This window comes from Balaenoptera borealis, assembly GCF_965194805.1.
Source record: "Balaenoptera borealis genome assembly, chromosome: 2".
In the NCBI taxonomy this organism is placed as follows: domain Eukaryota; kingdom Metazoa; phylum Chordata; class Mammalia; order Artiodactyla; family Balaenopteridae; genus Balaenoptera; species Balaenoptera borealis.
The window spans coordinates 114,194,149-114,208,403 of record NC_138867.1 but is presented as its reverse complement, the minus strand read 5'-3'; the positions used below and the strand labels follow the sequence as shown (position 1 = coordinate 114,208,403).

The 14,255-nt window shown below is 59.3% G+C and overlaps 1 protein-coding gene across 1 annotated transcript; it reads left to right on the top strand.

The window, feature by feature from the left end:
* Positions 1 to 438: 438 nt before the first annotated feature.
* Positions 439 to 13,127, top strand: PITX1 (paired like homeodomain 1). The gene is made up of 4 exons (XM_082379708.1): positions 439 to 1,107; positions 6,773 to 7,009; positions 9,343 to 9,575; positions 11,603 to 13,127. The coding sequence occupies exons 2-4, from the start codon at positions 6,841 to 6,843 to the stop codon at positions 12,143 to 12,145; spliced, it is 945 nt and encodes a 314-aa protein (XP_082235834.1). The 5' UTR covers positions 439 to 1,107; positions 6,773 to 6,840; the 3' UTR covers positions 12,146 to 13,127.
* The last annotated feature ends 1,128 nt before the right edge of the window (positions 13,128 to 14,255 follow it).

Here is a 14,255-nt window from a genome sequence, read left to right as displayed (position 1 = left end):
GCCTGTTTGTCCAATTGGTTTCCGGCACAAGGCTTCACGCGGGATATCTGGCCATGGGTGAAGAACCCAGTCGTCTGCGGATGGAACCCAGCTCCCCTCAGTCCGGCCCATCTCCCAGTAGCCACCAGCCAGGGATAGCCACCAACCAGGCCACATAGGTTGAGTCCTCCCCTGTGGAAAGGCCAAGCAGGACGACTGCTGGAGGGTGTGCAGGCAAGGGGCTGGACAAGGGGCCTCAGAAGTCTGTCCTCGTGGGGTCGGTCTCTCCTTTCCTCAACAGCCCAACCCCTGAGGAGGAAGGGGTGGGGGGAGAATCCTCCAAGCAGAGCAGATCGGGAGGTTGTCCCTCCCTAGTAACCCCCCCCCCCATACACAGAGAAACTCTAGAGTCTGTCCTCAACCTCCCTTGGCTGCCAAGCTCTGCGCAGCGGACTCCCCCTGTCAATATGCAAGCGCAGCTCCCTCCCGCAGGCTGAGCAGAAAGGAGGAAAGGTCGACTCTCACAACCCCGGCTCAACCGTCACCTAGCGGGACGTGGGGAAACTCCGACCAGACCCCGACTAAACCGAGATCGGGCTCAGCCCCTCACGTGTCAGGTGGGAAACTGAGCCCGGGGAGAGAAAGCCTACGGGGGCCAGGCCGGGACTCGCAGAGACTTCGTCCGCAAGCGGCCAGGCCCCGCCTCGGCGTGCGCAGTCCCGGGGCGCGCTCAACGGCCTAGGGCCCGGGCCACGAGCCGCGCAGACCCCTGCCTGCGCCCCGAGGGAGGCCGGGATCCCTAGCCGGCGTGACTGCTCGCCGTCCCCTCCGCGCTGGTCCCGGCGAGAGCCTCGCTTCCCCTCCCCCCTTCCCGCCTCCCCAGCTAGTGTCCCCGCCTTCCCCGCGGGCCACGGGCGGCGGCGGCTGGGCAGCGGGAGGAGCGGGCCGAGCAGCGGCAGCCGCGTCCTTGCACGCTGGGATGTAGCGAACCAGAAGGGGCCGAAGCTGCGCGCAGAGCCGGAGACGCAGCTGGATCCGGGGCCCTAGCCAGAGTCGAAACCTAAGCCAGAGTCCGTGGCGAGCGAGCCCGGAGCCGAGGAGCCGCACGCGCCGCGCAGCCCGGGTCAGGTAAGAGTCTTTGGGCTAGGGGTGCTGGGTCCCCGCAGTGTTGGGGCGCAAGGAGGTGGTGGTCGAGTTGCGCGCTGCTTGCTCCGGGAGTAGGTGGGGTCCAGCCGGTGGCACGGGACTGAGCACATCGCGAAGGCCAGGCGCCATCAAGGCAGCTCCAGGAGTTCGTTCCTGCGCCCAGCGCACAATCACAACTGCCATCGTCGGGCGCTACCTCACCTAACCGGTGGACCCACGCCACGCTTTAGCCCTGGGCACCCTAAGAGGGCAAGAGTTTCGGGGGTGCGGGCCCCAGCCCTGCGAAGGGCACAGCCCTGGACGCCCTTCGCAGCCCCTCGTGGTGGCGCGGACCGCTGGGGACCTCTGGGAGAAAGGGCAAGCGAGAGGGCCGCCCGCCGCTTCCCGCAGCACCCAGGAATGGGGGCCCCAGAACGAGCGGAAGCGCTGGCCCCTCTGCACGCGCGGGGACTTCGGCCTTAGCTTCGCGTCAAGAGGGTATTTTTCCTAAACGAAACCGCTTCATTCGTTCGTTCGTTCGTTCATTCGGGCAGCTGTGCCGCAGCAAAGCAACAGACGTCGGCCGGAGCCCCGGCTGTCTTCGCCGCGCACCCCGACGTCCCGCCGCAGTGCTTGGAGGCGCCCCCAGCCCAAAGCGGCCTGCCGGAGCCGCCACCGGTCAGGCTTTTCCTTACCTGAGAGAAACCCCAAATGCTCTTTGCAAAATCCAATAAAGACATTCCCGCAGCTTCTCCAGGGTTTGGTTGTTGACTCTGGGTTCCGGAGCACACAGCCGCTTCTCTAGAACCGGGTCTCGGAATTCTGAAATTGACCAGCCTCCTAAACCTCAGCCGATTCCACCGTGGTTAAGCGAGGGCCTGGTGGCCGGGATCGCAGAAATGGGAACCCCAGGCCGGAATCCTGGTTCCAAGGTTTTCCGATTTAGGAATTCCCTTAATCAAAATATTTGAATCCACTTTTCTGAGAAACTAAGGCTCAGGCATTCTCTTGGCAGCCCAGTGGCCTCTGACAGCCACCAGGGCCAGAGGGAGGCAACCGCAGGTTGCTGTCCACTCGGCAGAGGCTACAGGTCTAGGGTAATGACAAAAGCTACAGGCAGCAGGGGCAGCACAGGAGGGGTCTTGCTGGCCTCCTGCCTTTTCCTCAGACTGCTTTGGAACTCCTCACCTTTGCTCAGAAAAGGAAAAGAAGTGGACTGGGGCATACAGACCCGGCTGCCTGGACGCTAGGATGTAGAGGTGGCTTTTGTTGACCTTCAGGCCAGGTTCAGGGTGCCCTTCTATCAGGAAAGCAGCTGCTGGAAAGAGGAGGCTATGTACAGCAGAAGCTGACCCTCTGCTTCCCAGTTGTGTGACCAGCCATTGCCACTTTCCTAGCCTTCTCTTCCCCTGGCTCAGCCATTCTCAGGAACTATACAGCGACCAGTGGGCTCCGGTGAGCCACGAGCCTGGAGAGCGATGGGCCCTACCAGCTGCTTACGGAGAGTTCTGAGTTTCATGCTCCCATCAGCACCCCACTCAGCCATACTGCCTGAATACATCTCAGCTCTTCCCACCAGGACAGGCTGGGGAACCCCGACTGAAAGGAAGTCACAGGCTGGGGACCTAAAAGCCTAAAGGATCCAGTGAGATCATTCCCAGCCCCTACCTGAGCACCCCTTTTCCCATCACTCAGAGATTGCTTGCAGTCAAAGAAACAAGAGTTTTTACTGGGGAGGGGGTGTTAGATCTGGCAGAGGAGGTAGGTGGTCCGGGCTGCACTCCCAAAACTGGGTTTTCTAGTTTGAACTTCTCCACAGCCTAAGAGGCTTAGGGCTGGAATGTCCCAGAGAGTCATGGATGGCCCCTGGGGCAAGCCATGGCACATTCCTTTCCTTCTAAAATCCCTTGATTCTGGTGCAAAGATTAGGACAAGGTACCCCTGTGAGTGGGTGGAAGGATGCCCTCCATGAGGACCCTCCAACCACCCTTCCCAAATAAAATTACTAAGCCATTCTTGGGCACAGAGTCTGTTTTCTGTAAGCCCAGTCTCAGGAAGAGTCCCTATGGTGATTATTTCAACCCGACAACAGCCCAGGCTTCTCTGCTGAGCCCAGCCAGGACTCTAAGCCCCAAATTTCCTGAAAGTCACAGAATCATTGCTAGCTCTGTGTGGCCTGGAGGGATGGGGCACATGGCTCCAGCTCCAGTAAGCCCCCTTCCCTTCTCTCCTCATGTCACATCATCAGGTGAGGTGGAGGCTGAAGCAGCAGTCAGGGATCGCTGTGTCCCATGTCAGACATGGGAACTGGCACACAGTGCAGGTCAAGCCTTTTCGAAGGTCAGACAGCAAAGCCAGGGGAACATTGAACCCCTGCTCTTATTCCTGAAAGACAGCTGCCTCCTGTCTCGTGTGTGTGTGTGTGTGTGTGTGTGTGTGTGTGTGTGTGTGTGTGGCGTGTGATATGAGTGTGCAAGAAGCCCCTACTCTGCCTGGGATAGCAGCCAGCGGAGCGAGTGGCTGAGGAAGAAAAGAGAGAGCCCAGGTCCCTTCTCCAGCCAACACCCAGAATCAGGCCAGGGCCTCCTCTAGATCAATCACTTCCTCACCCCTGCTCATTCAGCACTGCCCAGGTCTAGCAGAAAAGACTCCCCTGGGCAGCCCCCACTAGTCTCAGCCCCTCTCTAGGGCTCAGGGCCCCTGGGATATTGAGCTTCACCGGCAATAGTCTGAGCACCTTTCCATCCACACAGCAGGCATTAAGATTTCCAAACATAGGGATTATTGTGACTGCCTGGAGCACTGCCAGAGGCTTGGATCCAGAGGGGCACACAGCAGGTGCTCAATCACTGCATTAAATGCATTAACAGTGAGATACAAGCCCCTCAGACTGAATAGCTAGAGCTGCAGAGTCACAAAACAGTCCCCATCCATGGAAGGCCTCTTTAGCCCCTTTGGGGAGTGGGGGCCTGTGACCCTCAGCCTCTGGATGCCCGTAGGCAGACCATTCATTCCATGTCCCCCTCCAGAGGGGCACTGTGTTTCCCACCTTGGCCCGACACTTGGTGGGCTTAGAACACACCCCTGTCAGCCAGATTTTGCGCCAAATAGCATCAGTGTTCTGGGACCCAGAGGCCTGGCTGTGTGTACACATATGTGACTGTACTCGGCAGTCCCCTGTGTGGGCGCAGTATGTGTGTGTCTGTGTGTGCACAGCACACCTGTATGGGTATGCAGTACGTATGAGTACGTGCATGCTTTTGTGACCTGTCTATATCCAGGCAGCCTGGGGGGCACACTGTCCAGTCGGGGTAAGGTGGCTAAACGGAAGACGGAGTGTGAAGGGGCACTCCCTGGCACGCTGCAGCACCTGAATACCTCCTTGAAAGGAGGTATCTGCTGCTTCAGGAGATTCAGCTAAAAAATGTGGTAAAAGATGGGGCTGAGGGCAAATGCTAGGCGACCATACCCCCCATGTACCCCTCCCACCATCCCCCTACACACCAAGTCTGTTTTCACCCTGGGGGTCTCAACTTGGAGAAACTTCCCTTTCGGAGGAAAAGGCTGGAGTTACTGAGGCCCTCCCCCAACCCAAACTCCTGGGATGCATCCTCCCTCTGGCCCCAGCCTCAGACCTTGGCCCCTGTGGCCTCAGGCACCCAGTGAGAGTGGGCCAACCCTAAGGAACTGTGCTTTTTCCCCAGGGTCCAGAGCTGGGGGCCTTGGGCTGAGGCCAAGGGAGCAAGAGGCAGGCCTGGTTCCACCCTGCCCACGCCCCTGCCCTCATAATCCTTACCAAGGAGCTCAGCCTGGGGCGGGGGTGCCTTCCTCTGATAGGGAGCCAGGTGAGGGCAGGGACTGAAGAGGGTCCCAGACCCTGACAGCCTGCACAGTCAGTCCCAAACAGAGACCCCAGGAGGACATGAGAATGCACTAGGCCCTAGGGTGAGGTACTGGGCCTGGAGATTACTACAGTGCTTCACCCCCAGGCCGCTGTCCTGCCCAGTGTTGCTTCTGTCTGGTGGAGCAGACAGATGAGGGGCAGAGGGCAGCCTGGGGTCCAGCTGTGGCTAGAGGAACAGGTCAGGGTCGCACCCTACCACCCGAGCTGTCACCTATTTGCTCAGGACTCTGATGTCTCAAGACCAGTTAACAATTGTTAAGCAAAATCCTTCAGCAAACTTTACTGAAGTAGGAGGATTCAACGAGGGACTCATTCTTAGGGGTGGGAAGGGGAATGTCTTTGCCTGTGCTCATAGAGTGCCCACTGGTGCCGCAGCTTAGCTACCACTGTGTAGGACAGAAGCTCAAAGACCATCCTAGGCTTCCTGGGCTGCTGGCCTAGGCTTGAAAACTGCAGTCACCTGGCCTGCCAGGCCTGTGCCTGAAGCTCTGGGAAGCCAAAGTGAGGCCCCAGGCCCTGCGAACGTGTCCTGAACGGGGCAGCGCCCCATCCTGTGGCAGCCAAGGCCGGGCCTGGCGGATTTGGCCAGACCATTGAAGGTGCAAAACAAGGGGAGACAGCCCTACTGAAGAGGCTCTGGGGCCTGGCAGGGCTCTTGGGGTCTCCTGCTGCACTCGCCAGCGGCCTGGAGCCAACAGAAACGCTTCATCTGATTAGAAGCCATCAGTTCTATCCCAATCCCAGAAAATTGACTGCGGTGCAGAGGGGGAGGCCTGAGAAGCAGCCTTGGGGGAGAGGGTCCAAGCTAATTAGGAGGCAGCATCCGGGGGCCCATTAGAGCGCAGGCTGCTGTCACTCAGCCTGGCTCAGGTCCCGGGAGAAGAGGCCGGGTAAGGAGGGGCCACGGCCCCTCGACGAGGACGCTGCTGGGAGCTGCCAGAACGAGCCCCGGGCTCTGCCCCCACCCTGGCGCTGGCTCGCAGGCGCCCGGTCGGTGCGATCCTCCTTGGTGAACATTCACTCATCCTGGGCTGTTCTTGCCGGGGGCTCGGGACTTCGAGGCGGCCCAGACAGGAGTTGATTCTGAGCGAAACAAGTCATTTCGGGCTTGAGGTGGGCATGAGTCGCGCGGGACTTGCAGGCCAGATGCGTTTCTTTTGTGCGGCCGCGGGAGAACTCAGTGTGTCACCGGGGAAGGAGGGTGAGGCGCGGCGAGGCCGCGGGAGGGGGGAGGCGGCGGGAAGGTGGCTGCAGAGGGGGAGGGCGCGGGCGAGGCAGTGAGGGAGGGAGGGAGGGAGGGCGGCAGAGAGGGCGCGGCGGCGCGGGCGGCTCGGGGCTGGATTCCGCCCGCGCTCCCTTGCTCGCTCGCTCGTTCGTTCGCTCCCTCCTTCCCTCCCAGCCCCCTCCCTCCCTCCCAGCCCCCTCCCACCCAGGCCCACCCCACCCACCACCCCTGGCGCAGGGACTGCTGGAACCTGGCGTGCGCGCTGTCGCTTTAAGACAGACTCTGCCGGCGCCGTCCGGAGCCTTAGAAACCGGCCCCGGATCGGGAGCCGGAACCGGGGCCGGGCGGGCGGCTGAGGCCCGAGCGGCGGGAGGGCAGCGCGGAGCGCGAAGCCGGGCTCCCGGTCGCGGGAAACCGCTGCCGCTGCCGCCCGCCTGGCCCCGCAGCCCCGGGCGGTCCATGGGGCGGGCGCGGCGTCGTTGCGGGCGCGGGCAGCCCTGGGGGGCGGCCGCTTAGGCGCTGCGCTCTTGTCCTCGCAGGTCGCAGCCAGGGCAGCCGGGCGCGCCCAGCTCCGGCCGCCGGAGCGCCCGCCGCGGTCCCCGCCTCCATGGACGCCTTCAAGGGGGGCATGAGCCTGGAGCGGCTGCCGGAGGGGCTCCGGCCGCCGCCGCCGCCGCCGCACGACATGGGGCCCGCCTTCCACCTAGCCCGCGCCGCCGACCCCCGCGAGCCGCTCGAGAACTCCGCCAGCGAGTCGTCCGACACGGAGCTGCCAGGTAAGCGCGGCTCCCCGCGAGGCGCGCACGGAGCCTACCCGGGTGCAGGGCGCGGGGAGCCGGGAGCAGGGCCTGGCGCCCGCGCCGCACAGTCACGCTCGCTCTACGCCCCAGGAAGCCTCAGGACCTTTCCTTTTCCCATTCTCCACCTGACGTTGAACGCGGACAAGTAGGCGCTTTATGAAGCGGAAATATAGTGCTTTTCGAAGGCACTTCCACGCGGTGCCCACGCGCCAAGTGACCTGCAGATGCACGAACCTACAACCGGAGGGTCGGAATGACAGCCCCTCTTGATCGGGAGCAAATAGAACGGGGAGAAAAGTTAGGCTTGGGCAAATGGTTGTCGAAGGGCCGCTTGGACCGAAGGAGAGGAGCAGATCAGAAAGGAATGGGCGGCGGGCGAGAGAAAGTGCCCAGAGAGAGGGAGTACAGACACCCCGACAGACTGTGGGCGACTGACTGAGAGGGAGAGACCTAAGAGAAGGTGGCGGGAAAAGTCGGAAAAGCAAACTGGGGGGGAAGAAAAACAACCTTAAGTAAAGGGAAAAGAGAGGACAGCGAGGGCGAGTGGGCCAAGAGGGGCGACCCGGCTCCGGTTAGGACCCCCTAAAAGAAGGATCCCTGCCCCACGTGCTCCGCCGGAGCCCGGAGCCGCCAGGCCGCGGGTCCAGGGCTCCGACTCTGCTCGGCCAAGTCTCCTTCCGCGCTGCCTTTTTGCCCGAGCTCAAGCTTTTTTCCCTGCGCCAGCTACTGGGCCGGCGGGTGGGCGGCGCGGGCAGTGATGAGGCCAGTACCCGGCCCTGCCCGGGGTCCGGGGTCTCCGAACGGCTCCCGCGCTCGCGGTCCTAGTTCGGCGCCGCCGCCGAGCTCCCCACTCCCACGGCCGTGGGCGCCTCTTCTGCGTTCATTTCTTAATCCACCGCTGAGTGTTTCTCTACGAGTTTTTAATCTCTATTTATTTCTGTTTTGCATCCCTAAGTGACTTTCTCTGAGAGGTTCTGTTTGCTTGGTTAAAAAAAAACAATCAACGCTGGACGGTACTTCTGTTTTCAAAAGTTTTAACCGTGGCCTTTGGTTGTTTTTTATTTTTTAAACCCAGAGAAATACATAGTCATAGATTGCTTTAAAAACCCAAGTCTATGAGAATAAATTTTTAAAATTAACTGTATTTTTCGTTATAGAAAGAATTGCTATACTAGATATATTTCTCTCTAATTTAAAATATCTACATGCAACATTATTCTTCGGGAGATTTTAAAAAGTCAATCCAAAATGGCGCTTTTCTCCGGGATTTTCTCAAAATCCATTTACAGTGATGTTATTTGGGGAATTTAAGTTATCTAACTATAGTGTTGTATTTCCCTGGGATTTAAAAATTATCTCTAGAAGGGCATTATCGGGAAGGGGTTAAAAAAAATCTATCTACAACAGTATATTGATTTTTTTTAAATCCCAGATAAATAAATGCCTGTGTCTGCCTGGAGTTTATACACTTAACAGCACTGTATTTAGTTAGGGGTGTGTTTGCACGGAGGTTTCTGGCTTCTTAATTTGCATTTGCTGTGTTTCTACCTGCCTATTTTTAAGAATTTGTGACCCTTTCTATGTTTTTAGGCATAGAGCTGTGAGCTTTTCTGGGCTTCTGTGTTTTGTTTTTAAATTCTTTTTCTTTATGTTTCAATGTTTCTATAACTGCATGTTGTTTGTGTAGCTTCAAAGAGAGAGAGGCTAGAGCCCCCAGGTCACCTAGACAGAGTCTGTGGGTCTGGGCTGCCTGGCTGCCGCCAGAGGGATTTTCTGTGCCTTGGGACTTGAGGCCTGGAGCTAAGGCCGAGAACCCGGCTGTGTTGTGCCTGCCCGGTGGGGCTCCCACACGGCCCTGGGGAGAAGAAATTGGAGGGGCTGCAGGCCACTGCCTGGCTCTTGCTCCACCCACCCCCCAGCTTCAGGCTAGAAAGATTTGATCCTAGTTCAGAAAAGCAGAGATCCCCTCTGATTTAGAACCCCAAGAGCCCTAAAAAATGTACATTTTCGGGTGACATCAACAGCAGAGCTCCAGCATGAGCCGAGCTGTGAGAGCAGGCCCTGTGCAGCTAGGAACCTAGGCCCACGTCTCCGACTCCTGGGCTCTTCTCCCAGACGAGCCTGTTCAGAGGTGACTACTGCCTACCCTACCCGGCACAGGCGGGCTTTTTCCAATGGGTACAATTCCAGGGCCCCTGGCGGGAGGGCGGGCCCCACCAGGGCTGACCACGGGCGCTTCGGTGGAGCCGGGATGGGGTGCAAAAGGGCATAAGCCCGAGGTGACCGGCGCCCCGTCCTGCCTGCTTCAGAGAAGGAGCGCAGCGGGGAACCCAAGGGGCCCGAGGACAGCAGTGCGGGCGGCGCAGGCTGCGGCGGTGTTGAGGACCCCGCCAAGAAAAAGAAGCAGCGGCGGCAACGCACGCACTTCACAAGCCAGCAATTGCAAGAGCTGGAGGCCACGTTCCAGAGGAACCGCTACCCGGACATGAGCATGCGGGAGGAGATCGCCGTGTGGACCAACCTCACCGAGCCACGCGTGAGGGTGAGCGCGGGGTGCGCGCCTAAGGGGACCCGCGCAGAAGGCTGCCAGCCGGCCCAGCGCAGCCCTTGAAAGCTTAGACCTGCGCTCAGACTATCACTCTTTCCCACACTCAGACCTGCTCCCTCCCTCCACCGGAGGCGATTCCACCTTAGGCCTCGGTCTACCCAGCTGCTGCAGAGCCGTTCGGTGCTAGCACCCCCCGGCTGCTGCCGCCTCGGATGCCTCTGACCCGCATCCTACCTGACCCTCGGGCTCTACCGCAGCCCCCGCCCAAAGACCTGTGTCCCCGAGGGACGTTCCCCTGCCCTGCAGAGCCCAGAACCCGCTCCGCTGTTACCCCCTAAACTGAGCAGAGGATTCCCCGCCGCTGGGGACCTCCGAGCGGCTGGCGCCTTCCCGTGAAAACGAAAGGGAAAGGCAGATCCTGCCTGGCAGCCTGAGAGAGGCCTTTTAAGAGCGTAGGCTTGGGGGGGGGGGGTCTCAGAACTTCCTAGGGCAGTGGTCCCACCCGCACGCTGCTTCTCCAAAATCTCAGGATATTCTCCACCTGACTCTTTCTCAGCCATTCGGCCAGTCTGTAGCTGAACCCTTTCCCTAATGCCCTTTCCCGTAGGGCTGGGTTCAGGTGAGGAGGGGGGCAGCTCTGGTGGATGAGTGAGCCTCAGGCCGAATCCCTTTGGAGATGTAAGGTCTCCAACTCAAGACAGGACTGCACCCTCCCTCTTCTCACCCCTTGGTTCCCAGTGAAAACATGGCTTTCCTGCCAGAGCAGCAAGAGAATCACTTCTTCTCTGGGTACTGCAAATATTTAATCAGATATTGGGAGCACGTTCCAAGCTAAACCAAAGTCCCACCTGGGCCACAGACTCCCTGCTATAACCCCAGCTCTCACCCCTCCCCAGTCAGGCTGGCCAGCCCAGTGGGATAGAGAGTGAAGACAGCACTCAGTAATCCTGAACTCACTAATCCTGCCTGGGGTTTACGGTGGTACAGGTGGGGTGGGGGTGGAATCAGGCAATGTTAGTGCTGGGGATGGAGAAGGCTGAGATGCAGGGGTCCAGCAAGAGAGGTCGGGATACAGCCCGGGGCTGGTGGAGGGCTGCAGAGGGCAAAGGATTGGGACTAGATGAGGATCAGCAAGCACTGGGAGTTGGGAAAGAAGAGGTTCTCACTGAATTTTGTGAGGAAAAGTGAAGGAGGAGAGTAGAGAGAGACTAGTAAGAAGTGAAAGGAAATTAAATATTTGCAGAAAAACATATTTGGCATATATTTAGGTAGCAGGAAAGAAATTAAATATTTAAGGGAGAAGCAAAAGGATCAAGTATTTGAGAAAACTAAAGAATCAACCATTTAAGAGAAACAGTGAAGGTCAGATATCTGGAAAGAAGAAAAAAACTAAATATTTGCAGAAGAATCAAAAGGATCAAAAAGGGGGGATAATGAAGAAAAATGGACTGTTTGAGGGAGAAGAAAGTGGTTCAGATAGTGGGGTGGACGGAACGAAAATAAACATTTGAGGCAGAAATGATAATATTAAATATTACCAATAAAGATGGAAACAGACTATCTGAGGAATGAAAAATAGACTGAAGAATGAGAGGAGTCGCAAGGTCCTATTTTTCAGGAAAGAAAACTACCTTTTGTATTCGAGGAAGAAGAAAATGGATGGAGTATTTAGGAGATAGATGGGGAACCGTTTGCGGGAGAAGGCAGAAGATGAACTGGTTGAGAGAGGAAGAAAGAAAACAAATATTTGTTAAAAAAAATTAAAAAGAGGATCCGTATTAGGAGAAGAAACCGGATTTAATTGGGGGAAGAGGATAAAGATCAGAAAAAGGAAAAGACTAATATTTTCTGGAGACAGGAACGGAACCATTATGGAGAGAAGGCAGGGGTGGAAATATCGAAGAAAAGAAACGGTATTCGAAGAGAAGGAAGCGGGCGGAGGCCTCGGGGTGGGGCGGGGGAGGTGGAGGCGTCTTCCCGCCCTCGGCAGCCCTGACCCTTCTCCTGTCCCCCTCCCCTAGGTCTGGTTCAAGAACCGGAGAGCCAAGTGGCGGAAGCGCGAGCGTAACCAGCAGCTGGACCTGTGCAAGGGCGGCTACGTGCCGCAGTTCAGCGGCTTGGTGCAGCCCTACGAGGACGTGTACGCCGCTGGCTACTCCTACAACAACTGGGCCGCTAAGAGCCTGGCACCAGCGCCGCTCTCCACCAAGAGCTTCACCTTCTTCAACTCCATGAGCCCGCTGTCGTCGCAGTCCATGTTCTCGGCCCCCAGCTCCATCTCCTCCATGACCATGCCGTCGAGCATGGGCCCGGGCGCTGTGCCCGGCATGCCCAACTCGGGCCTCAACAACATCAACAACCTCACCGGCTCCTCGCTTAACTCGGCCATGTCACCGGGCGCCTGCCCGTACGGCACACCCGCCTCGCCCTACAGCGTCTACCGGGACACGTGCAACTCGAGCCTAGCCAGCCTGCGGCTCAAGTCAAAGCAGCACTCGTCGTTCGGCTACGGCGGCCTGCAGGGCCCGGCCTCGGGCCTCAATGCGTGCCAGTACAACAGCTGACCGCCCAGCCGGGCCACGCGGGCCGGCGGCCGGCACAGCGCCGGGGCCGGGACCGGGTCGGGTGCGGGCGCGGAGGACCTGGCGCCTGCGCGGCCCCCTGCTCCCCACCTCCCCACCTCCGGCTTGGTTTTGTGTTTGCTTTCCTGGACCCCACTCTGCCCTCCAAAACGAGACAAAGCAAAAAGACGTCGGAGAAAAGTGCCGCGAAAAAACGGATGAGTTGCAATTTTCCTCGGGATGGCGCGGGTGGTGCGTGCTCGCTCGCCCGCTCGCTCGGGGCCCGGTGGGCCACTCTCCGGAGGGGACGCGGCGCGGGAGGCGAGCGCCGAGGCCGGCGGCCCGGAGGAGACGCCCCGTAGCCCGCGTTCCCGCCTGCGAACTGGAGCGCGGAACCCCGGCAACCCTGGGCCCCGGCCAGGTGCGAACCAAGACGCCCCCTCCGAGCTGGGCCCGGCCGAGCATACCTTAGCTCGATTCGGATCCAAGTTGGAGCGGGCGTTGGGCCAGGGATGACGGTACCCAGTCCAGGGTCGGGATCTCGCCGTGGAGCCGTACTAATGGCCCCGGCGCGCCTCGAAGAGCCCTTGCCTGCCCCGCGCCCCGGAGGCTTACTTTAAGGCCAAGGAGCCGCAGCTGGCGGTGCGGACGAGGCGGGAGCATGCGGAGTGCTCGTCTCGGAGCATCCCAGCCCCCAAGCTTCGCCGCAAGCCCAGGCCCTCTCCTCAGCTCCCGGCTAGAAGGTGGCCCGCCTGTCCGGCGAGGAGCCGCCTCCTCACCGCCCGCCGTGCAAGAGTCGAGCCGGGAGAGCTCGGGGAGCGGCCAGGGCCCCACGCCGTGCCCACTTTGCACACCCGCTCTCCGGCCCGCGCCCCTGTTTACAGCGTCCTTGTGTATGTCGGACTGACTGTATAGAATTATAAATCTGTCTATATCGACTTGTCCATGTACATCTATTAAAACCATAGTACGAGCGTGCTAACCACTGCCGAGCCCTGACTGCTTCATTCGGTCTTGGAGGGAAGGCGGGTAGAAAGGGAACTGCACCCCCGTGGGCCCTGCAAGTAGGAGAGAAGAGCCGAGGCCGACCCCGCCAGAGGACCCTACCCCCACTTGCCCACCACCATTCCAGACCAGTTCAACCCGGCTCCCTTGAGGGCGCAGCCCGGCGCTCCGAGCTCCCTTTGCGCGCGCGCGCGCACAGGCGCGCGCCCGATACTCATCGGCGGTGCGGCTCAGCCCCCCGGCGCCGCGCGCGGGCCGCTCTAGCCTGGACCACCCGCCCTACCCGACCGCCGGATTCTGCAGGCTCTTCCCAGACTGGGTCTTCAGTGACCCTCCAGGCTTTTAGGGTGCTTCGCGGCCTTTGTCTGCTGGGAGCTTGGCGGTGGGAGCCGCTGAGAGCCTCTTTAGACCTGGGGTTGCCTGTTCTCCTATAGGCCCGGTGCCCCCACCTTGAGCCCTGCTCTGGCTGTTCCAGGAGGACTAAGGGTGCTGGATCCGCCAGAGTCGAGCCAGGGCCTCCACATCGAAATCCCACCCAGGGGCGTATGACTGTTCCGGTGGAAGTGTCCATCACACAGAACTCACTTCTCACTTACTTTCCATGCCAACTTATCGGTTGCTTCCGCCGCCGCCGCCACCCTCCCCCGACTTTTGGAAACTACTGAACAATACCAGCCTGTAAACTGCCTGTAAATTCTGCTTCCCTTAAGTAAGTCACTTCTAATGGCAAAACAAAATGTCTGCAGCTGTAGCGGGGGAGGAAGGAGGGGTTGGTATTCTGCTTTAGAATCACCTTGTGATTGTCACTGCCCCGGAGCTGGACCCAGGCAAGCCCTAGATGGGAGTGGGGCACAGCCATGGGCTTAGTCATGAGCTAATAGATGGAGAACCCTATGCACACATGCCTAAACTGGGTCAACACTGCCTCTGAGGTCAGGAGTGTTGTCCCTATTATACAGATGATGGAACCAAGGCTCCATCACACCATGCACTGGGCCAAGGTCACACGGATTCCAAAGCCAGGCATCTTTCCACTGGTCTTCTCACCTTCAGATGAGGAGTGAGGGGTCCTTGCTGGAGGATGGCTCAGCCTGATGCTGTAGGACTT